We start from the raw sequence: 26108 nt of genomic DNA on the forward strand, positions 1-26108 counted from the left end.
ATAATGTCAGAAAAGAAGAAGATAGAAATGGATCAGGCAAGAACAGCAAAGCGGAAGATCCATACAAAACACAGCTGGATTTGCTGAGCATGTGAGTGGATATCCCAGTGAAAAAACGTAAGAGGAAGAAAAAAGAAAATCTCTCTATAAAGCTGAAAGGGTTGGGAGGAGTGGCCAAAGTCTGAGAGTAGGTAATGTTGGATCCCTAGGGACCCCTTACCAGGGAGCCTTTCTTTCGATCCATATAGCAGTAATTGTATCATTAGTTATCATCCAAGCGGATTTGTGGTCAGGAAACTACTTCAATTCATGTACCATTCTAGAGATTCATCATTAAGGTTTTAGGAGGCAGCAGTCAAAGTCTGGGGTTAGGTTTTGTTGGATGCATGGGCACCCCACCTTCCTAGAGAGGTTATCATTCAGTATAGCAGTATTTGTATTGATAGTCATCATCCAAGGGAATCTCTGGTCAGGAGGCTATTCCAAGTCATATGGACCATTCTAGAGATTCATCAGAAGGCAGTGGTCAAAATCTGGGGGTAGGTTATGTTAGATACATGGGGACCCCACCTTCCTAGAGAGGTTATCGTTCAGTATAGCGGCGATTGTATCGATAGTCATCATCCAAGGGGATCTGTGGTCAGGAGACTATTCCAAATTATCTGGACCATTCTAGAGATTCATCAGGAGGCAGCAGTCACAGTCTGGGGGTAGGTTATGTTGGATAAACGGGGACCCCACCTTCCTAGAGAGGTTATCGTTCAGTATAGCAGTAATTATATTGATAGTCATCATCTAAGGGAATCTCTGGTCATGAGGCTACTCCAAGTCATCTTGACCATTCTAGAGATTCATAATTAAGGTTTAGGTGGTAGCAGTCACGGTCTGGGGGTAGGTTATGTTGCATCCATGGGGAGTGGCCCCTCTCAAACAGGACCATTTTATGATTCAGTTTAGCAGTAACTGTATTGCTGGCCATCGTTCATGACACTGTATTTAATATAGTGGGTTAAATTATGTTTTCTACAGTCAAATGATAGTGCATCTTTGAAATCTGAGGGTTGAATTGTTCCACGGTGCCTGCAGTTACAGAGGTCAGTAAAAGCTTGTTTTAAAGCTCACTTACTGCTTGGAAAGAATATGAAAATACATATCAATAGCTATTCTTTAAATTTGAATGGCAGTCCAACTAACCTAACCAGGACACTGAAAGTTTCTGTATTGTAGTGTACTACAACGCCTGGATGTGAACCATGTCTAGTTTAATGTGTTTTCTGGAGTGTTGGCATCCTATTCAAAAGGAATGGGTTGCCTAACACAATGAACATTACATACAGTACATGTGTTTCACTACAATGCAGCAATGTATAATGGCTCTTAGACTATAAAAATAGAAATAAGGCTCAGTAAGGAATAACTGACTGGAACGCATAAGTCAGTATACACAGAGCAGGAACAGGTAAGAGTCTGCGATGACTATTGCTAAAATCCCTGTAATGTATTAATTGTGGTGGAAAGGTCTTTCTTTCTAAATGAAGAATTTCACTTAGTGCAGAATCTTCATGTTTGACTGATGCGTTCCTTTAAAGAATGTGATTATATTTCCTAATTTCAGCACTGCAGGAATCAGATTGCGCTGATAAAGCCAATGCAGCTTCCTTTACAATACAGGAGAGTTTCATTTGATTAATGAGACACCAGAGCTCCATTACTACTTATATGGCCAAGGTAGTTTCAATAATCCCCAGGAAGAAGCTGACAGCTCCATCAGTCAGACCTGCATATGGAAGATTGAGCTGAAACAATGGCTTGGCCAGGCTACTGGTTGGAATGCACAAGTAACAATATACATATCACCTGTTAAATGATCAATAGGTAAAATACCTGCAGAGATTAGAATACAGCCCTGACTTTACTTGTTACGTATTAATAGAGCAACCAGTTAATTATGGACTACAAATGCAAATATATAGCATTTAGACAATTGTAAAACACCATATGTGGCTGTACTCATGTAAATGCTGACTGCTTCTTCATTACATATGGTTTACTCCACAAATGTGGAAGTGGCAGGTTTGAAGGAATACGTTGTATGCAGAAGCAAACCGCATTTACATTAGTATGACAGACTGATTTATGTAGTACCATTTTGCCCCATGATGCTACTAACAGTAATAGAGGTTGAAACGGGCAACACTAATACGTACAGTTGTTGGTCAACTGGTCGAAATGTAGCAATAAGAACACACAACAGGAGAGAGGTTAAAGAATCAACTTTTTTTTAATCCTCCTCTGGCCATGGCCACATAACCAATTGGCAAACATCTTTGTCTGAATTCTGACATACCTTGACAATTGGTCATATGACCAGCTCCAGCAAGTCAATGCTGACTTCATTGCGTGAAGCAGTCTCCATAATTATATAATACAACTTAATAGCCAGAACTAATATTTCCTGGCTTCCTCCCACAGCCCTTGGCAAGGGTGATATCATCATCCTTCTAACCAGATCTCAGGGAATGTTGAGTAGCTAAAATCTCATAAGAAGATGACCCTGCATTGCGCTGCAGTGTCTTCTCATGAGAGTTGGACTACTCAGCATTTCCAGGGATATTGTCGGCACGAAGAAGACGTCACCCCCTACACTACAGAAGTAGGGAAAGAGAAGTATATTATCAATTTTTTGCACTTTTTTGCATCATTTATTGATAGGAGGCCACACCGAGTTGCTTGGTATATTTTTTTTATTTTGCTCTGGACTACTAAATATGTTTGACAGATATTTTTTAAATGCACGTATAGTCCAGGCCTTTTTTTTTGAAAATTTAAGTTTTGTATAGGGATTAAAACCCATATGTTTTCTGTTTTTGTCTTACAGTGGAGATTTATTATTACTTCCTGTATTGAAAACAAAACAAGAAAATAAAGGAAACTCGCTAGACGATTTACCTTCAGCTCTTGATCTGGTGGCAGTTCTAAAATGTTTTCCCCCCCCCCTCCTTTTTTTCCGTATCAGTGACAATGGTCCAATGGTCACCAGGACAAGTAGAGGGGGGACACAGGTAGGAATAAAAAGTTGATTTGATTATGGTTTCAAACCAAAAAGGAAAAAGTTTTGCCTTTACATACACAAACAACCAGGTAAATATTCTACATTGTATATTGTTACCAACTGCAGGCAGCTCTAGGCTACAGCTATATCTTCTTGAGGCTAATAATTTGCATGGCTTTGAAAATGTCATTTATTTTAAATTGACCTGAATAGCACAAGATCAAACACCACACACAAAACACATAGCTAAATGATTCAGAGGAACGACATTCTCTCTCTCCCCCTCTCATGCCGCATACACACGACCGGACTTTTCAACAGCAAAGGTCCGACGGAACGAATCTGATGGACAATTGAATCGTGTGTGGGCTCCATCGGACCTTTGCTGTCCAAAAATCTGACGGACTTTACAAATTGAACATGTTCCTATGGAGAAATCCGCTCGTCTGTATGCTAGTCTGAAGGACGAAAACCGATGCTAGGGAAGCTATTGGCTACTGGCTATGAACTTCCTTATTCTAGTCCGGTCGTACGTCATTACGTTCGAATCCGTCCGACTTTGGTGTGATTGTGTGTGGCCAAGTCCGTTTATTCAGAAAGGAACTCCGCCGAAAGTCCGTCGGGAAGACCGTCAGACTAAGGGCCGGTTCACACTGCAGGCGAGGCGAGGCGACTCCGACTTGCCTCGCCGCGACCTGCCGCGGCCTCAGCGGCGACTTGCAAATGACTTCTGTATAGAAGTCAATGCAAGTCGCCCCGAGGTCGCCCAAAAGTAGTACAGGAACCTTTTTTCTGAGTCGGAGCGACTCGAGTCGCTCCTCTCAGAACGGTTCCATTGTACAGAACGGGGGCGACTTGCGAGAGCGAGGCGAGTCGTGTCGCCTCGCATCGCCCGCTGTGTGAACCGGCTCTTAGTCTGCCGGAAAGTCCGGTCGTGTGTACCTGCTGTTCCTCTAAATTGTGACGGCAAAGGAAAGCTTTCCAGAGGGATTTAATAGGTAAAGAGGAGGTCAAACCCTCAAAATACCAACCCGCCACACTGCAATCTCAACATGATTTTTCCTGATAACTCTTGAGATGCATCGCAACATGTATACACCCCTGTCCGACTGCCTTTGCAGCTTAAAGGGGGGCAGTTGAGGGTGGTAAAAACACACTTTCATTTTTATTTAAATCTCAGTTACTAGATTTAAAAAAAAATCAGGAAGTAAAACTGATCCTTTCTGTTTATGAATCTTTTGTATGAGCTATTTGATTAAGGTTCCCATACTTGAACCTTCCTTAAACCAAACCTCCTGAAAGGGTCAGGAGGAGAGAATAACTCTGAACAATGCAGGTAACTTTATTCCTTTTCACACAGGACATAAATGGAATTTCTATTCCACTAGGAGAATGGAATTCCTTCCTTATCAACAAGTGCCATTTCAAATTTTATACCAATAATTACATCCAGTATGGACTTTCTGCTTCTGATGGCCATATCGTGACTATCTCTTTAGGCTGCGAGGCCTTTTAACAACAAGTTCACCAATTTTAAATACACGCTGGTGATTTTATTGAAAGTATACTCTGCCTTCTTGGTTAAGAAAACTCATGCTTGTTTGAGTCCGTAACACTACTGCCTTGTGGTAATGTGTGGCAACATTACTTGTGTTGTTGCAATACCATGCCGTTCATTCTGAACAGCACCCCAACATTGTGGAGTTCATTCCTCTGGCCTGTAGATGTCACTATTTATAGTTGTTTTATGTTTAATACTTTCTATACTCTGTACAAGTTTGTTCCAGTTCCTGTTCCTGTTATGATACACTCAGAAGGCTGCATGTGTTGCAATCTGCACTGTCTCTTCCAGACTATGGGACACAAAAAATGCCCTGTCCCAAAGCACTAATGTGTTGCAGTGCAGTGCACTGACAGAAATTCTACATGCTTTGGTACATTAGAAAGCCCCAATGCAATGCATATCAACATATGGCATAATGCAATGCAATGGTGTGGCTGGCTCCTCAAACAACATGTGCAATGTTCTCTTGCACTTGACTGGTTTCACTTAAATAAAAACAAACTATATCTACACTAGCTTTGAATACTTTAATGCAGGGGTCTGTAAACATTTAAAGATCTAGTTTTACTGCCCTTCAGACTTTAGGGGGGCAAGACTATAGTCAGTGGGAGTAGAAAATGCCCCAGTGTCAGGAGTAAATAAAGCTTCAGGATTGGTGGTCAGTGGGAGTAAACAAAGCCTTAGACTTGCTGGTCAGTGGGAGTAAACAAAACATCAGGCTTGGTAGTCAGTTGGCGTAAACAAGGCCTAAGGCTTGATAGTCAGTGGGAGTAAACAAATCCTCAGGCTTGGTAGCTTGCTAATCAGTGGGAGCAAACAAAGCCTTGGGCTTGGTGTTAAGTGGTAGTAAACAAAGCCTCAGGCTTGGTGGTCAGTGGGAGTAAACAAAGCCTGGGGCTTGGTGGTCAGTTGGAGTAAACAAAGACTGAGGCTTGGTGGTCAGTTGGAGTAAACAAAGACTGAGGCTTGGTAGTCAGTGGGAGTAAACAAAGCCTAGGGCTTGGTGGTCAGTGGGAGTAAACAAAGCCACAGGCTTGGTAGTCAGTGGGAGTAAACAAAGCCACAGGCTTGGCAGCTTGCTAATCAGTGGGAGCAAACAAAGCCTTGGGCTTGGTGTTAAGTGGTAGTAAACAAAGCCTCAGGCTTGGTGGTCAGTGGGAGTAAACAAAGCCTGGGGCTTGGTGGTCAGTTGGAGTAAACAAAGACTGAGGCTTGGTGGTCAGTTGGAGTAAACAAAGACTGAGGCTTGGTAGTCAGTGGGAGTAAACAAAGCCTAGGGCTTGGTGGTCAGTGGGAGTAAACAAAGCCACAGGCTTGGTAGTCAGTGGGAGTAAACAAAGCCTCTGGATTGGTGGTCAGTGGGCGTAAACAAAGCCTTGGGCTTTATAGTAATTGGGATTAAACAAAGGCTCAGGCTTGGTAGTCAGTGGGAGTAAACAAAGTCTCTGGCTTGGTGGTCAGTGGGAGTAAAAAAAGACTCAGGCTTGGTAGTCAGTCGGAATAGACAAAGTCTTGGGCTTGGTGATCAGTGGAAGTAAACAAAGAGTCAGTGGGAGTAAACTATGTTCAGTAGGAAGGGTAACAGTACCCCTCTCACCTATGAGACTACACGTGGCAATGCTGACACACATTGCACAGGTACGGTTCATCATTGTCAGGAAGCCAGCCCTTAACAATGGTGTGTAGCCATTGTTGGAATGCTTGTTACCAGGAAATGACTGCAATTAGGCTGCAGAAGATCAGCAGCACTGTGTTGCAAAGAAGGCAGAAAAAAAAGGTAAAAATAAAACATGTAAAAAATGTAGCGATTGATTATGATACATGGGGTCTATTTATGAAAATAATTGCATAGCAATTCACTCATTGAACGTGCATGTACTTTCGTTCTGTGTAAATTAGCAAATAAACAATTGTTACTAGGCGAATTTCTTTGCTGGTAGAATGTTTTTCATTGATTACAAATGGAAAATACAGCATTTGGACACTAGGTGGCACTAAGTACCATCTGAAATTTCTGTGATACTTAGCAACATCTAGTGGCCAAATGCATTTTTGCCATTTTACAATGAAAAACATTTAACCAGTACAAGAAATAGTCTAATGACATTAATTTGCCCCATTTGCATAGAACAAATGTAAAGTTGTGCTCATAAGTTTACATACCCTGGCAGAATTTATGATTCCTTGGCCATTTTTGAAAAAAATATGAATGATAACACAAAAATATTTCTTTCACTCAGTTAGTGTTTGGCTAAAACCATTTATTATCAATCAACTCTGTTTACTCCTTTTAAATCATAATGACAACAGAAATTACCAAAATTACCCTGATCAAAAGTTTACATATCCTGGTGATTTTGGCCTGATAACATGCACACAAGTTGACACAAAGGGGTTTGTATGCTTGTAATTAGTGTGTGTGTGCATAAAAGGTTGATGAGTTTCTGGACTCCTGACAGACCCTTGCATCTTTCATCCAGTGCTGCACTGACATTTCTGGATTCTGAGTCATGGGGAAAGCAAAAGAATTGTCAAAGGTTCTGTGCGAAAAGGTAGTTGAACTGTATAAAAAAGGAAAGGGATATAAAAAGATATCCAAGGATATGAGAATGCCAATCAGCAGTGTTCAAACTCTAATCAAGAAGTGGAAAATGAGGGGTTCTGTTGAAACCAAACCACGGTTAGGTAGACCAACTAAGATTTCAGCCACAACTGCCGGAAAATTGTTCGGGATGCAAAGAAAAACCCACAAACAGCTTTAGATGAAATACAGGACTCTCTGAAAACATGTGGTGTGGCTGTTTCAAGATGCACAATAAGGAGGCACTTGAAGAAAGATGGGCTGCATGGTCAAGTCGCCAGAAGAAAGCCATTACTACGCAAATGCCACAAAGTATCCCACTTACAATAGGCCAAACAGCACAGAGACAAGCATTAAACCTTCTGGCACAAAGTCATGTGGAGTAATGAGATCAAAATTGAGATTTTTAGCCACAACCATAAACAATACATTTGGAGAGGAGTCAACAAGGCCTATGATGAAATGTACATCATTCCTACTGTGAAACACGGAGGTGGCTTGCTGATGTTTTGGGGATGTGTGAGCTACAAAGGCACAGGAAATTTAGACATAATTGATGGCAAGATGAATGAAGTATGTTATCAAAAAATACTAGAGAAACATTTGCATTCACCAGCCAGGAAGCTGCGCATGGGACGTACTTGGACATTCCAACATGACAATGATCCAAAACACAAGGCCAAGTCGACCTGTCATTGGCCACAACAGAATAAAGTTTGAAGGTTCTGGAGTGGCCATCTCAGTCTCCTGACCTTAATATCATTGAGCCACTCTGGGGAGATCTCGGACGTGCAGTTCATGCAAGATAGCCCAAGAGTTTACAGGAACTGGAGGCTTTTTGCCAAGAGGAATGGGCAGCTTTACCACCTGAGAAGATAAAGAGCCTCATCCACAAACCCCACAAAAGATTTCAAGCTGTCATTGATGTTAAAGGGGGCAATACATGGTATTAAGAACTGGGGTGTGTGAACTTTTGATCAGGGTAATTTGGCTAGTTTCTGTTGTTGTTATGAGTTAAAAAGAGTAAACACAGTTGATTGATAATAAATAGCTTAAATCAAACACTAACCGCGAGTGAAAGAAAAGTGTTTGTATTATCATTTATATTCTCTGAAAAATGGCCAAGAAATCATAAATTCTGCCAGGGTATGTAAACTTATGAGCACAACTGTACATGCACCTTCAAGTGAATTGCTATGCAATTTTTATTTTTCAAACGCACAAACAGTGTTTTAAAACAAAATGTCATCCAGGTATGGTTTATATCTACCTTCAAATTTGTCAGTGATAGCAAAAAACGATTTCTTTTATAAACAGTAAACCTGTTCTAAAGAAGAATCCATAGGACAAGGTTATTTTGCTCTAATATGCAGGAAAGAAGCAAACAATATGACTGATGTGAAGCAGGAAGATTACATTACGCTTTCCTATTAAAGCCCCAGCATTAGGAGATAACGGGATATTTGCTGGCACGGGCCAGTGATCATTGTCTCCATTTCTGAAGTTATCTGTTTAATTGTGGACGGAGCTATTTTAAAGCATCATTCTTGATAAAGGGAACAGCAGGGCCATTTTTACCACAATACATCTCTGAGGTTGTTTCCTGGGCCTACGATTCGAGGGCAGCCAAGTGTAACGGTGGGAAAGGAGAGCGGGACATGGGAATTTTCTGCCTCTTTGTGCTGGACTTTTACTGCTTCCTGTGTGACATCACCACCTCCATGATGTTTCTTTTATAGGCCAAAATATATTATGAGCAAAAGAACAAAAAGCTTTTAAAACACATTAGCGGCACAACAGCTAGCTTGGGAGAACAGACGTTATATATATTTTGGAGCACTGAAAGTAGATATAAACCCTAACTGGCCAACTTTTATTTAGCTAAATCATTGTATATCAGGAACAACTGCCATTTGTTAAATAAAATACTTATTTGTACCTTATTTTTTCGTCTTTTGTTATACGTTAGCGTTGTGGATTTCCTATAGCCTATGTCAACCACTTGTGTTTTGGACCACCTTCTTGACTTCTTGATAGAGACTATTGATGAGGTCCAGGGCCGGGACAAGGGGTGGGCAGGAGGGAAGGCTGCCCCTGGCGCAATGGTTTATTGCAGGGGTAGGGGGCACCCTGACCCTAACCCTAAGGAAAAGGGGGGGCAATTTGGCATATTTGCCCTGGGTACTGGATGACCTTGTCCCGGCACCGATGAGCTCATACGTGTTCCAAACCCATGTGTATGAACCCACCATGAAACTGTCACCTGCCAATCATTTGCTACCAGAGCATTCCCCCCCAGGGGAATAGGTGTAAATGTGCCTTTTAGCCGGGAATGCCCAGATGCAGATGATTGGCCCATACAGGTGACTTCCTGGAGAGCTCACACATGTGGATTCAGATTCTAGTCCCAGTCATCACCAATAGTGACAGCATTGGACTACACAATTTAGAATACACGAGTATAAAGAAGATGTATTGAATGCGTGCTGACTTGATATGAAAAAAGGGCCCCTAGTGAGCATGCCAAGAAGCTTCTTGTTCAGACACTGTTATGGGCTGTGACAACAATGGGTGTGTCAGACCTCCATAGAGAAATGTCCGCTTCCCCACAGAGAGGAAGGGTCCCACTCTGCTGCATGCTGCCATGACGCAGGCTTTTTTACTTAGGCCATGGGTGATTTTTAAAGAAGATAATTTAGACTTTGCACACCTTTTATTTTGCGGCTCCTGCAATGTTTTTAGCTAAGTGGAGATTTCAATTAGGCTTTAAAGCCTCTGCTTTGAAGCCTAATGGAAATTGAAACCAATATGAGTACATCTAGACTGATCACAAAACATACCCTTGACACCACATTAGAAAAGCACTTTAACCCTGCCTGTCCAAGCATCCCTTTGGTTCTGAATGGCCAAAGTGGGGGGGGAGTTTAGACAATCATGTGACCATTGTAACTGGCTATCACAGTGGTCAGATCATCGGGAGCCGGTCCCACCAGTTATCGATAGTTGGTGGAAACCAAGAGCTATCTTTGACAGCTTGATCTATGTGCTGGGAGCACACAGTGAGTGTGCTCTCAGCAGAGAAACATAGGTCGCCCAGTGACGCATATGTGCAACGTGTGGGCCCACCCTTTTGATGCTGCACATATGTGTTAGGCAGACGGCAACAGGTTAAAAAGTGAAACTCCAGCCAAACCTTTACCTTGTTTCTTGGATGGGGTAGGGGAAGGTTAGAACCTATGTCAGGCCTAGATTTCTATCTTTGTCCCAATTCATTGGGGGACCACTAACAGAATCTAATCTCACAATGACCGTATTTTTTTTTTTTTACAGAAAATCGTAGGGAAATTGATCGGAAATAAAATTGTATATAATTATAGTTACATCTGTTTTACATTCAAAGGTCTTTATTCCTGAAACCCTATTGAAATCATTTTCTCACCTTTCCCGGCTCACATTCGGTCCCATCTGCCCATGGCGTGTGCTGTGTTCGGCAGCCCTTGTGTGGCCCCTCCATATTAATGCACCACAGTCTCCGGCACTGCATTTGCTTTGCGGGGACAAACAGATACAGTTCATTCCCAGGCAGTTTAATGTATAACATATAAATTCACAGAAAACTGCCTGCTCTGCACTTTACAATGACACTTTTCCCAAAGCTTCTTTTATCTGGCTAAAGGATCCAAGTCTATAACAGCGTTAATGACCCTCTATGTAGCCTGAAACAACCTATTTAAATATGGAACAAAGTTTACATTCACACAGGGAAAGGCTGTAAAGCCAGCAAATGCACATTAACAGCCATTGTACATAACTAACACATTAATGACCTGAAAGTGTCTAAAGAGAATTAACAATGGGCTACATTGCAGTTTTTCTCAGGACATAGTACACATAAAAGAAACTCAAAGCTGTGATTAAAAAAAAATTCAAAGCTGTGCTAACTAAGGACCAAGCAAAATACAATTTAAAAAAAATACAATATTAATAACAATAATAATAATAAACAGCACATACTATGTTACTGTACATTTGTTTTTCGTCTGTACTTTGTAACGTTTGCAATGTCACTTTACATGAATGTAAAGGGTGAGAGCACCAAAATTTGGTTATAACTTTTATTTCTTGATAAAAAAGTAAAAAGCCAACATGGGTCGGCTCACCCCCCCCCCCCCCCTTCATCAAGGCTTGAATGTTGGTAATAATGGAATAGGATACTGGAGAATGAAAGCAGTCTGACAACCACACTGTCATGCTAATCCTTGTCTATTTGTTTTCATTGTCCACTATCTTTTATCATTACCTGCAGCATTAAAGCCCTGATGAAAGGGAAGTTGTGAGCCACCAAAACACATTGGCCTTTATCTTCTGATCTTTTATCAAGAATAATAAATCCATACTGGACTTATTACAAACATGTGGCACACTCATTTTTTTTTGGAAAATCCATACCTTATTACGGTTTAAGGCTTGCATTTCTTATAGCTAATCTCCATGCAAACAGCTAAATACATTATTGAAATTCATATGTAGTAGCTGTTTCATCTGCCAAAGTATTTCTGATAATCCAGTCTTGAAATTTACACGGCCCTTCCACACAGCACATCTAGCCTGTGACCTGCCTTTTCTCTCCTGCAGCTATGCAATTTAGTTTCGTCACCTCCCTGCCTGTGATTGGACAGTGAAGGAGCTGTGTGTCAGGGCTGGGCTCAGCCCTTCCTTCTCTGAGCTGGCTGCTCAGTTGTCGGCTAATTGCCAGCTCCTATCTCTCCACAGTGACTCACCTGTTGATGATATCCTGCTTGTCAGTTCTGCCTACTTAAGCCGTCCAGCCCAGATGATCTCTGCCTTCACCTTGGTGACATCCCTAGAGACGCTCTCCTGTGTTCCTGTTAAAGACTTGCTTGGCTGACATTCTTTCTGGCTCCAGATCCTGCTTGCTGCTCTACTATGCTCATCTCTGGCTCCCTGACATTTTGGCTTGTCTGACTATCTGTTTCTGAACTCTGCCTATGTTTTGACTACCTTTACTCTGTTTACCTTTTTTTATTATTATTAAACAAGTGAGATTTAACTGTAATTCTGTCTCAGTCTGATTCATGGTTTCTGACACAGTGGCAGAACAATGAGATGTCTCCCATGTGCTCATCTCCTAACAACAAGATCCTTGGCAGCAGATTAATGCAGCACACCTGATTGGCCCCTGCTGCTGCCTTACCTTCTTCCTGTTTGAGGTCTTCTGTTCAGGGCATAACAAAAGCCTCATACTAGCCCAGATAGCAAGTATACATTGCCACAAGTCTGTGGTAGTGTTGAATTGTAAGCCTGTTAACTTGCTGCACATTTTCACTGGCAAGTTGTACACTTGTAGAGCATTTGAAGCACAAGTTCTAGTTGACACTTTTCCAATTTGTGGCAAATTTGCATGGCAAGTCTCTAGCAAGAGCAAAGTTGCAGTGGTGAGTCTATAGAAAGAGCTCTGCAAGTCTACAGCATGAAAATTCAGCTACAGTGACCCCTGTGGTGGGATGACTATTGCACAACATAACTGAACCAGAACTTACAGCAGACTTGCAGAATGTTTGAAAAGAAAGTTGATCTGGAGTCATGCAATGTGGACTTGCTGCAATTGTGCAACAAAATTGTGAAGCTTGACAAGTCTAGCAATAGCTTAGCAAGTCATTTTCAACCTTGCAGCACAATTGCTTGCTATCTGGGAAGTTACATTTTTGTAGTTGCACTAGTTATATTTACAAATAGATGTGATTTTTTTTTTGTTCTTTTAGAGGGGGCCCTCGTACTGCAAGGGTTAAATGCTCGTCAACTCCAAGGGATGAGGAATAAGGTATAATGCTTACCTTATTTCTCACTCCAACAGGCCCCCCCATCTGTGCAACTGGTCCCCCGAAGCCTCTTCTAAAAGATATTCTAAGCCACAGTAGCACAATGACATTGTCAAGTACAATTTAGGGCCAATAGGCTTGCAAGGGACTACCCACAATCTGGAGCAGAGAGGACAAACCTTCCAGAGCATTGAGTACGATAAGTAATATGCCTTATTCTTTATTCCCGAGAGTTAACGAGCATGGGTTTCTTGGAGTATGGGAACCTTTTGTGGGGAGGTGCAGCAGCAATAATTACACAGACTCCCGTTGCAGAGAACAGAACGTGTATCAATGCAGAATCCATTAAATCTCAACAGACCCGAGAGGAAGGCATCTGACCAGGAACACTCACAGAAAGTAACAGCAACAGGTATCAGAGCAAGTCTCAGATGTGCTAACAGTGCCTGTTTTGAGGGGTGGAATGTGGCCTGGCTGGTCCACTCGAATGGGGAGATCTCCAGGTAGGATAGTGTGTCCCTATCCTCTTCCTACTTATCAGGAACCTCTCCCTGCCGCTAACCACTATCCCTATCAGATGGGTGACCTGTCCCAACACTATCCACATGCAAAATGCGAGCCAAGCCTAGGATCCAGGTCCTTAAATAGGCACTGCCTAAACCAAGATGGCTGCTAGAGTCACACGGGTGTCAGAATCCAAACGGATGGCTTCCTAAAAAGAAACTTCTACAGAGAAAAATATGGAAGCTGCTACTGCTGACCTCTTTGGAGAATGCTAGATGCCTGGCTTTCTTCAGCTTCAATACTTCAACCTGTGTACCTGAAACAAGCGCCAAGCCAAGAAAGTCAGAAGGAAAACAAGAATCCTTTGAAGGAGAGTATAAAGGCCCAGCTCTAACAATTACAGAAGATGTAGGTGACATCACTGTGCCTCACTGATGCCTCTTGGGAAATCCTAAATGAATTCCAAGAGCCCGGCCTTCTGAGAAGCATAGTGACGTTGCTCTGACGCTGCACATCCGTGGAGTCCTATGGTGATAAGAAAGAGGCAAGCTCAGTCTGAGCTCCCACCAGGCCATTCCCCCAAGGCAGTTCACTCCCAAGGGAGTGAAACATGACAGAGGCATGGCCTGGCGAGAGCCCAGGCTGAGGTTATCTTTCTCATACCACTATAGGACTACCTGGATATCCAGCACCAGGGATCTTTCCTCTCTTTCAGTAACTACAGGAGCTGGGATGAGCTCCATCCCTTGTTGGTACTCCTGTAGTGGTTGCAGCATCACCCACACCACTCCCCATAGTGATCAAGCCTAAGCAGCACACTAAACAAACCGTGGGTCACAGAAAGGATTTGGAGCTGGGGACCAAGGAATTTTTTTCAAATGTATTTTAAGTGATTTGTATTTGAATGGGTGGAAGACTGTCTCTAAATTGTAACTCCTATTTCCATGGAAGGTCTACTTTAACACTTCCAGACTTGAATTTGAAAGGCCCCTTATTAAAGGGTTTTAAGGGGTCAGCACAATGGCTTAGTCGTTATCCTCGTTGTTATGAAGTTTGCATGTTCTCCCTGTGCTTGCCTGAGTTTACTCCCATACTCCAAAATCATGCTGGTCGGTTAAATGGCTGCTGCCAAAATTGTACCTAGTAAGTGTATGTATACATGTGAGATAAGGACATCGGATTGTAAGCTGTAGTGTATAAATGCCTGTAATAACTATAGGCCATTCAGAGCACAATAAATGCTTGTTGAACACAATGTTCTTCAGACTAGCACTTAGGAACAAGATTTAAAAATATGTACTGTACCTGGAGTCTGAAAGACAAATTGGGTGACCTGCTATGCCTCCTATATACACACAACCGGTTCAAGCTATTCTTAATTCAGACTTAAAGCTAACTGCATGCAAAACTAATTAAAGTGCCACTAAACTTTATTCTTATTCTCCAAAAACAATCTATACACATCTAGTACGTAATGGCCCTGTAATCTATTTTTCATAAAATTGTTTCATAATGAGTTTTTCTGCCTCCTTGTAACTTACTCTGTAAGCAAGAGAGGGTGGCTACATTCATTGCATACAGTGGGATCATGAAGAACAAATTTAGCCATCCTCTTACAGGAAGTCAGATCATATTATCAAAAACTGGAGGTAGTTATTATCTGCTTTAACAGGCCAACATCCCTTTATGCGAGTTGGCACTGAAAAGTCGCATGACAAGTCGTACCACATGATTTCCAAAGAGTACCGTTCATATCTGTGCGACTTCAAGATGCAGAGACTTCAAAGTAGTCCCTGCACTACTTTGGTCCCACTTTGATGCGACTTGAGGTCCATAGACCTCGAGAATACACAGGCATTGCTTCAAGGTGCGGCAAAATATTGCGGCAAAATTGCGCGACTTTTGGGACGCAATGGTGGAAACATAGCCTTACTGTATGAAAAACACTCTTTTCCCCCTGGAGATGGGACTTTAAAGGCACAGGCGTGTAACAAGGTAATATAAAATTCAATGTTAATGGTATCAAAAAAGTACATGTAGTAAGACAAAAATATAAAAAGTAATTTAAGCTAAAAGCGCTGAGCTAACACATAAAGGGGTAGCAAAATGAATCATGTATATCATAGCATGAGGCAATGTATAATATATAATAATGGTCTGCATTCACAGTTCCAACGCATTTCAGAGTGATCTTGACTTCTTCTTCAGTCTGTTATGCAGTTTAGTATAACTATAATCTAAAAAATAAAGAACGTATTATATATAAGTATATTAGGACTTGGAAGCTCTCTAGGTATGTGGCCTTACATCTTGCATAGGCATCTGTCCACACTTGGTCACTATAATACCATACTATATAGCAACCATGACCTAATGCACATCTACCTTACATCTCTTTTCCCTATTAGGGATTTTCAGGTAGACTCCAGTTGAGGATTGCTTGACACTTCATAAATATCACTAGTTTGAGATTATCATACAACCATCGATCAAATATCTAGTGGAAATCTTTACTGATTCCACACTAGGCATGTGTACACGTGGAAGCAAAATAAATTTGCATCATATGTTCTTGCAATTTTTGTATATACACTCTTATATGGACGTTTCTTATTCATATACTCACAAAAAATGCCCACTCTTTTCTCCCCCCTCAGTGACTCCATCTGGTCCCAGTGTACATGATTACGGTTTTCTGCCCAAGGTTCTGAGACTCATTCTTCTGTATCTACTCTGTTTCTCTGGGTGTACCCACCACATGCTTAGCCTACGGCTTTCTGTGGTCACTCACATTTTACTGTTCTCATATGCTGACTGATTGTGATTCATGGAATTGTGGGCACTGTGTATATCATGCCCAGATAGTAAGCAATTGTGCTGTAAGTTTGAAAATGACTTGCTAAGCTATTGCTAGATTTGCCAAGCTTCGCAAGTTTGTTGCACAATTGCAGCAAGTCCGCATTGCATGACTCCAGATCAACTTTCTTTGCAAACATTCTGCAAGTCTGCTGCAACTTCTGGTGTACAACTTGCTAGTGAAAATGTGCAGCAAGTTAACAGACTTACAATTCAACACTGCCACAAACTTGTGGCAAGTTATCCTTGGGATGTTAACATCTGCTTCATCCATTGCTATTTGGGTTGCCATTTAATGCATAACAGATGTACAATACGTTCTTTATTTTTTAGATTATAGTTATACTAAACTGCATAACAGACCATCCCTGAAGAAGGAGTCAAGGTCACTCCGAAACACGTTGGACCTGTGAATGCAGACCTTTATTATATATTATACTTTGCCTCCTGCTATGACATACATGATTCATTTTGCTACCCCTTTATGTGTTAGCTCAGCACTTTTAACTTAAATTTGCTTTTTATATTTTTGTCTTACTACATGTACTTTTTTGATACCATTAAAATGTAATTCTATATTACCTCGTTACACGCCTGTGCCTTTAAAGTCCCATTTCTAGGGGAAAAACTGCATTTTTCAGGAAGTCAGATCACTGCAGCAAAAAAGAAGAGATTTTGAGGAGGCTGAGCAATAGAATTAACTTTTTTGAGTTGGGAATACATACTTAAAGAGGAAGTAAACCCTTCCAAACAACTTGGACCTATAGGTAAGCCTAGATTAAGGCTTACCTGTAGGTCCAAGCAATATCTCCTAAACCAATATGGTTTAGGAGATATTTGCCCGAAAATGGGCACCGCTGTCTACGGCGCATGCGCCGTAGACAGCGGCGCGCAGGCGCACTGAATGCGGCAAATCCAAGAATGGATTTGCCAAATTTGTCGACTCCCTGCGCATGCGCGGGAGTGACGTCATCGCGGCTTCGCCGTATGACAGCGGCGGAGCTGCGAGGCGCGACTCCCGTGCGCATGCGCGGGAGTGACGCCATCGCGGTTGCGCCGCTGTGATTCGTCGGAGCTGCGAGACGCCACAAGCAACATGGATGCGGCGGACTACAGGGGACAGCGGCGACTTCGCTGGCTCCTGTGTCAGGTAAGTGACACATAATGAGCTACTATGCGATGCATAGTAGTCCATTATGCTTTACCTTTGCAGGGAAAAAAAGAGGAAGTAAACCCATCAGGGTTTACTTCCTCTTTAAATACAATTTAAAAAAAAGTTTAGTGTCACTTTAAGTTCTGATTGGACACCAGTGGTTTGAATCCCCCGCCAGCTTGTTATATATTTTAGACACTCCAGTGTTTACATTTGTCTCTTTTCATGGACATCATGCCCACAGTCACATGCATAAATTCTCTGCACACTTTCCATGCTATATATACTTCTTTAAAGTCTTTGTATATATTTGAAACAGTTAATCTCCTTGTTGGCATATTTAGATAATATCATAGAAGAGGGTTTGTGTCGTGGAGAGATACAGCGCTGACATCTTGAAATATCAAGTTGTTGCAAATAAAATAGCAAAATTATTTTAATGTATGTTCAGCCAATCTTCTTACTAGTTTTGCATAAAGGGGAGAAGGTTAGTTAGAATCTGGGGCTCCATTAGCGAGATTTCACCTCATTTATACTCATGGTGACAACGGTTTTAACAGTAAGTAAAGGAAAATGGGCAATATACAACAATAAAATGCGGACAATGGCCTTCACCTTCTCCTAATGGTTTCTCTCTGTGATGCTGTAATGCCGCGTACACACGATACGAATTTCGGCCAGCAAAAGACCGATGAGAGCTTTTCATTGGAAAATGTGACCGTGTGTATGCTCCATCGTAATTTAGCTGGCCGAATTCCCACCAGCAAAAATTGGATAGCATGTTCTCAATTTTCCCGATGGAAAAACTTTCTATCGGAAATTCCGATCGTGTGTATGCAATTCCGACGCGCAAAAACTCACGCATGCTCAGATTCAACTACGAGATGGAAGCTATTGGCTACTAGGTATTGAACTTCCTTTTTCTAGTCCCCTCGTAAGTGTTGTACATCACCGCATTCTTGGCGGTCGGAATTTGGTGTGACCATGTGTAGGCAAGACAGTCTGAGCGGAATACCGTCGGAATTCCGACGGGAAAACCATCAGAGCTTTTTCCGACGAGAATTCCAATCGTGTGTATGCGGCATTAGAGACTTCTTATCTGATGGAACCATTATCACTGGGACAGTACATGAGGTTAAATCTCCCTAACAGAGCTCTGGATAGCAGTAGAAAGCCGACCTGGGTTCTAATCCTTCCTGTTTTAGGCTTCATTCCAGATAGCAAGGATAACTTGCCACAAGATTGTGGCAGCATTGAATTGTAAGTCTGTTAACTGGTTGCACATTTTCACTGGCAAGTTGTACACTTGTAGAGCACTTGAAGCACAAGTTCTAGTTGACACTTTTCCAATTTGTAGCAATTTTGCGTGGCAAGTCTCTAGCAAGAGCAAAGTTGAAGTGGTGAGTCTACAGCAAGAGCTCTGCAAATCTACAGCATGAAAATTCAGCCACAGTGACCCCTGTGATGGGATGACCATTGTATAACATAACAGAAACAGAACTTGCAGCAGAATTGAAGAATGTTTGCAAAGAATGTTGATCTGGAGTCATGCAATGAGGACTTGCTGCAATTGTGCAACAAACTTCTGAGGCCTGGTAAATTTAGCAATTGCTTAGCAAGTCATTTTCAAACTTGCAGCACAATTGCTTGCTAACTGGTATGTACACTAGCAGCTCCAAAGCTTGAGTTTAGGAACTTTTGGAATTTTTTTGCCAATGTGTCCATGTACACATAAGCTTTAAGCAGAGTTTAGAAGCTGCCGTGTTTAGGTGAGCTTCAACCTCCCTCTCCTGAATGCTGAAGAAAGCTGCGGCTTTGTCAGATTTTGTGTTTTGCCACGGTAAATGTAGGCCAGTGTACATTAAGCCGTAGAGCGGGTACTATATAATGTTTGGCACTGCCCTTGTTGGACAGGAGATCCTTCTATGTGTGCCTTCCTGAAACTAATTTCACTTTATTACTAGGGGCCTGAGCTCTATGACTTCAGGACTAAGCCCTGACAACAAGGGTAGTGATTAAGCACAATTGTACTGTGTAAAACGCGACTACAAGACTTGTGTGTTGGTGTCCTTTGATGTAATTTTGGTGATCAATAAACGGCATTTGGATTTCTATCGATGTGCAGCCATTTCTTCTTCTATTCAATTACCATCCTCTGCCTGATAACTGTCTTAGTGACCAATAGAGCATTCTCATTGGATACTGATAGCCATACTCCCAGGAACATTTTTTCATCCAACAATAGTGCAAGCAGGTACAGCCCACATGAGAGAGGCTCTGAATTGTGGCGCAATACAGCATTGTTGCCACCCCATTACAGGAAGCTGCATTGGGTGGGCTTCACTCAGGAGCATCACTCATTCCATAGACTTGATAAAATCCCCAGACTAATGGGGCCTAATTTACTAAATTATAAAGTGAGTTGAAGTGAAGTGTGCCTGGGAGCCCTTTACATTTTGGATGAGAAGTTTGTGGCAATTTGTGGGATGTAGTCCTAATGGCAGTCCCCTAGTAACAATGTAGATTTAGATTCAAAGAGGAAACAATGGGTGGGCTTTCTATCTATAAAATCTAAAACTGGCACCCTAATGTGTCTAGTTTAGGCAGGCCTTTTCAAGTTTTAACTACAGTGCTGTAAATTGGCTGACAAATTTAATTAAAAAGTAGACTATGGCTTCCCTTTAAAAATATGTGCTGGGCCACTCAATTATAAGAGCATCTACACTTATAGTTTTCTCTAAGCCCTTGTACACACGGTCGGACATTCCGACGGAAAATGTCCGATCGGACCGTGTTTCCATCAGAATATCCGACGGACAAAGTTTTTAGAGCTGGGCTATAAAACTTTCCGATAACGTGATCCGATCGGACTTTGTCCGATTGTGTGTAGAGAATTCCGATCGGACAAAGTGCCACGCATGCTCAGATCAAATTCCTAGACCAAAGCTATTGGCTACTAGCCGCAACGTAGTCCCGTCGTAACGAAATAATGTCATCACGTTCTGAACGATCGGATTTTCCGACAACTTTGTCCAACGGATTTTGTTGTCGGAATGTCTGACCGTGTGTACCAGGGCTTAGTCACCCTGTTAAGTGCCACAAATAACTCCTGAGTGAAGTCCACCCAATGCAGCTTCCTGTGATGAGGTGGCAACAATGCTGAATTGCTCCCAAATTGAGCAGAGTTACCACTCTCATGTAGGCTCTGTCTGTTTGCACTATGGTTGGATGAAAACATGTTGCTGGGAGTATGGCTATCAGCATTTCCAATGCTGATTCACAAGTCTGTAGTTCTTCAACCACCTTCCAGTTCTGTACCTGCCCACTATTTTCTGAATTGGAAGCACGTCTGCTGCTAAAATCCTTCCACTGTGACACTGTGATCTGCAGTGTCTACGAGGGGGGTGTGTGAGCCACAATGAAGGAGAATTTGGCTCAGGCAGGTAAGATGACATAAGCTTTGGTTTACTTTATGAGGCTCGTTAATCACATAGTAACTGGATTTGGGACTTGTTTAGCCGGTCATACTGAAGCATTTAGTTGTACTTTAAATAAGGCTATGCTATGCACTGACAGCCTTCTCTTCACACACTTCCTCTCACTCATGATTGTGTTACACTGTAATATTGCCAGTGACCAGGCTAGCAGGATAGGTGCCCAGCAATTTGATTAGCAGGTGTGGGAGCTGTGTAAACAGTTAATAAATAGGCACTAATGAGAAAAACACACATCTCTGGCCGTAACATTAGCACTCGGCAATCTACTTTATATTTTACCTACAGAAACCCTTCAAGTTTGAAACTCATTCACACAATAAAAATCTCAGAATATAGAAGTACTAACCATATATGGGCAAACTTGCGATCCCGGCCCAAATATTAACTCACATTGCTTGTTGACATTGTATAGGACACCAGGCATTTGTTGAGGTAAAGAGTACGCTCTTGAGACAGGTTCATCAAGCAGACATTCCCCATATCCTGTGCTGAAAGGGAAGCGACAGAGTCAGCACTGCACAACCTCATTCCACAGACCTGATAACATCTCCAGACTAATGGGGCCTAATTTACTAAAGTATAAAGTAAGTTGAAGTGAAGTGTGCCTGGGAGACCTTTACATTTTGAATGAAAAGTTCACTCTGCTGAAACTTCAAAACCATGAGATCTCGATGCAGGATTGGTAGTTTCTGATGGCAATAGCTCATAACGTTACCCCATGTAGCAATTAGTGTTAAAGCCCAACTTCGGGAAATCTGAAAATTCCTCCTTGCAGTGGAGCTGTGCCCACACTGCAATAATTGACTGTTTATGTCTGGGGAAGAGTAAAAACACTTTTATTTACCCAATTCTCTGCTCCCCAGGCAGAGAAGTGCTCCACCATGCTCCAGCGGTGGACTATGGACCCTGCATTGTTCTTGATAATGTCAGGACTCCTTACTGCTGGATCATGGAAGGAAGAAAATGCTGTGGGGACCAGTATAGCTTCATGGAGTAGCAGAGGTACTAGGAAGTTATATTCTTTTCTATGCCCCTAGACCAAAGTGAGCAGGTAACCTCCTGCAGTGTAGGCGCAGCACCACTTCAAGGGAGAATTTTCAAGTTTTCTAGAGTAGGGTTTTAAGCTAGCCATATACCAGTAGAATTTAGTTAGAAAATTTTTGTTTTTGGAACTTTTGTTCACTCTTGTTCGATTCATTTGCTTTTGACTGTAGTGGCAAGACAATTCAAAGGATAGGGACTCTCTCCTAGCAAATAAATCTTGATATCCTAATGAGAACAATGACCACCAACTGTCATTCATTACCACCTTTACAATCATCATGGATTCATTAAAAAACTTTTTTTTCAAAACACTAGAGAGTCTTAAAAAATTATAGCGCTTAGGATCTATCTTAGCAGATCCTCATATCCTATTCAGAAAAACACAAACCCTTCGAGATTATCAAACGTAGTTGAGCCTCTGCCAAAGATCTCTATGCTTGGAGGCCTCAATTACTTTTTTCCTTGTGATAAATGTAAAATGTGCCAAACTATTGGTGGACAAACCTGTAGAACCATATCTTTCTCCTCACAGGAAACCCTCAAGTCATTTAATATTGAGCATTTTATCTCATGGAATACTAAAGGTGTGCTATACCTTTTAAAGTGCCCATGCAAAATTCAATACGTGGGCAGGACCAATAGGGCATTAAAAATGAGGATTAACAAGCATATAAATAATATTCAAAAGGGCTTCAGAGACAGATACAGGCAGATGCTTATCCTTCATGCCATACCATCAGGAAAGCGTACGATTGGCCCCAAATTTATTCTGCAGCAGAACAACAAACCCAAACATACAGCCAATGTCATTAAAGCGGTTGTATACACGCTGAATTTTTTTTTTTTGCTCACCTGCAAAGAAAAAGGCATAATGAGCTAGTATGCACAGCATACTAGCTCATTATGAAATACTTACCTTAGAACGAGGCCCCGACATCTGTCCTGATCCACTCCGAGGGAGCTGACATGTTCCCTCTGCGTTTCTTTCGGGTATCGTGGCTCCGGCGCTGTGAGTGGCCGAAGCTGCGATATCGTCACTCCCGCGCATGCACGCGGGAGATTTCTCTCCGGCAGGGTCCGGTGTCTGCCGGGCTTCCAGCCGGGGATCCCCTGTGCGCATGCGCCGCTGCAGTCAGCGGTGCATTGCAAGGGGAATATCTCCTAAACCGTATAGGTTTAGGAGATATTTTTTTTACCTACAGGTAAGCCTTATTATAGGCTTTCCTGTAGGTAAAAGTCCCCAATTTGACTATACAACCACTTTAAGAACTATCTTCAGTGAAAAGAAGAACAAGGAGTCATGAAGTGATGGTTTGGCCCCCACAGAGCCCTAGTCTCAACATCGAGTCCATCTGCGATTACATGAAGAGACAGAAGGATTTCAGGCAGCCTACATCCACAGGAGATATTTGGTTAGTTCTCTAAGATGTTTAGAACAATCTACCTGCCGAGATCCTTCAAAAACTGTGTGCAAGTGTACCTAGAAGAATTTCTGCTGTTTGGAAGGCAAAGGGTGGTCACACCAAATATTGATTTGATTTGGATTTATCTTCTGTTCATTTACTTTGCACAATAATATATATATATCATGGAATTTATTGATTTCACTGTACTACAACATAGCCATATTTAAGTACCCTGCACGCTGTGCAGTTGTCACTTGAAGAATAGCAGGGGTGAATCATCTGTGGTACTTGGCCGAGGCCTGCTTTCCTGGGCCTATCCAGGTATCCCTTCACACTATCATACCAGAACACAATGTCCAATTAGAAAACCGTAGGCCAGCATGAGACCACTGGTTACCCTGGTTACCCCGTGTCTACGGACATGGAATGCTCAGCAAGAGTTGCCAAAAGAAGGAGATTACTTTGTTTTATTACAGAATTCGGCGTGTGTAATAATTTATTAGACTTAAAGAAATGTCTTCATGCAAAAGGGACTTTGTGGGAGTCCTGATTAGAATAACAGACACCCACGTCACTCAACAGACACTCAGGCCTGTAACCCAGGGAGTGTAAATATCTATATACAAGGACAATTCTGAACATTTAGAAACAGTAAACATTGGAAGGGCTTAACAGAAGGATAGATTATGACCTTCTTAGGTTTAAAAAAACGATATTTCTGCCTGGGCATGTTCCTTTAAACCTTATGGGAAGCACCTTTCCTTTACATACATTTATTATAGAACTTACTCCAAAAATTGTGTTATATACTTTCGGCTGCACTTTGACCACATCCAGGGGTTGGTGTAAAAATTGAGGGTTGGAGCCATGACATTTTGCTGATTTTTGCCACCTTCCTCCTTACATTTATTACTATCATCATGTGGCATGTTAAATCTAACAATAAACAGAGGAAAAAAGTTACATGTTAAAAAAATAGTATGTATCACCAACAGAATGTTAAAACAGTTGTTTTGCGGACTGAAATAGTACTTAAGAGTTAGTCATTTGCCCTCACCTGAGGGTAGGTGAGAGTCATTTTTAAAGTGACCTTGTCACCCCCTGGCAACTACATGAAGGTTATTGTAGGGAGGTGATGGAAGGGGCAGAAAAGCTGTGCCAGCGTAGACAGTAATTAAAACTACCAGAAGAGGAGAGTTCTATTAATTAAGTCTTTAATTGATGGGCGATGAATACTTCTTACAATGTCCAGCAGTAGCTTCAACCTTGCAAAACCCTTCACCAAGAAGTTTCTTTAAAGATGCTCCTTCAAAGCAGACCTCCTTTAGCCCAGCTCCCTGCAAATATACGCTCCAGTAGGCAACTAAAGTCCTTGGGCCTCTGGCACATGCCCTAGACTGAGGCAAGGCCCAAGTAAAGATTTTTTTATGCAGACATTCTCTTCAGGCAGATGCCCAAGAGGGACAAAACCCTTTGAAATGCTCAAAATATGTATCACCTTCTCAAACTATACCTCTAACAAGAACTTTGGATTGGTTGGATCATATATATATATATATATATATATATATATAATCATAACGTAGAGATTGTCCTTCCTACACTGATAACTGGAACATCCTCAATAGTAACAGGCATAAGCAGTCAACACACTGAGCTTAGGAGAGCTTAGGAGAACCAACGGAGCCTAGAAAAATGTAAACATAACTCAGGGTGATTACAGCTGTCCTCCTGTCAGAACACAACAACTCAGCGGGGGAGATCGCTGAACTAACCTAGCATAGTTAGTACAGTGACTCCGACCTGTGTACCAGGCATTAGGGCAGAGTCCCCGCAGGTAGACTACAGTGTATTATAAAAGGGTGATATTAAGCCCTCATTCCTAAATATTTTAGGGTCACGCCACATGAGTGAATATACTAAACCTTGTAGACTGAAGTATAGCTGGTCTGGCCAACGAAGGAACAACACCATAGGAGAAAGTATGGGGGTCCTAGTGATCCTTTTCAATGGCAAGTTGTCATGGTTGCACTGGCTGATCAGTGTCTAGGGCAACAGGGTATGAAGGGCAGTAACAAACCTCAAAATGCTGAGAGGAGTCAAAGTCAAGGAACTTTTTCTTGTTTGGTATTCTAAGCAAATACGAAAGTCGTTTTTCATATGAATCCAAAATTGTACAACTGGAACTAAGGGGATATCTTCCAATAGGGACACCCACTGCTGTGACAACAGCCCAAGTGAGGATTTGTTTTCACTTTCCTCTAACCTCCTGTTGTGTCTGCGGTACAGGCAGTGAAGGGAAATTTCTTCAACAGGATATAGACAGCAAAAAAAAAAAAAAAAGAAGAGAACAAAAAATTCCATGCTCTATCAAAACAAAAAAAGTTTATACTGGAAAAAGTTGCTAGAGTGACCTATAACAGGTAAAGGATAAGATTTTTTTTGAAGACAAGTATATTTACATCAAACATACACGTGTCCAAGCTCATGTGCTATGGTAAATGCTGTGCTCAATCCGTTGTCTTCGCTTATGGAACAGCTCCTGTATGGGTCACATACTGTACCAAGCTCTGCTAGGCCTGAAAGGGACAAAGGCTGGTAAGTACATGGT

At 41.8% G+C, this 26108-nt stretch overlaps 1 protein-coding gene across 1 annotated transcript in view; it reads right to left on the reverse strand.

Annotated features, from left to right (window-relative positions):
- Positions 1–26108, reverse strand: part of ADAMTS9 (ADAM metallopeptidase with thrombospondin type 1 motif 9) — a 357655-nt gene that overhangs the window by 223422 nt on the left and 108125 nt on the right. Inside the window, exons 8-11 of the mRNA XM_077451954.1 lie at positions 25971–26076; positions 24287–24433; positions 21394–21535; positions 10637–10744 (exon numbers count right to left, since the gene is read on the reverse strand). Of these exons, the coding sequence (XP_077308080.1) occupies positions 10637–10744; positions 21394–21535; positions 24287–24433; positions 25971–26076 (503 nt within the window). The remainder of the gene's footprint in view (positions 1–10636; positions 10745–21393; positions 21536–24286; positions 24434–25970; positions 26077–26108) is intronic.

This window comes from Lithobates pipiens, unplaced genomic scaffold (genome assembly GCF_037356315.1).
Source record: "Lithobates pipiens isolate NorthernLeopardFrog02 unplaced genomic scaffold, aLitPip1_a1.2 Scaffold_23, whole genome shotgun sequence".
In the NCBI taxonomy this organism is placed as follows: domain Eukaryota; kingdom Metazoa; phylum Chordata; class Amphibia; order Anura; family Ranidae; genus Lithobates; species Lithobates pipiens.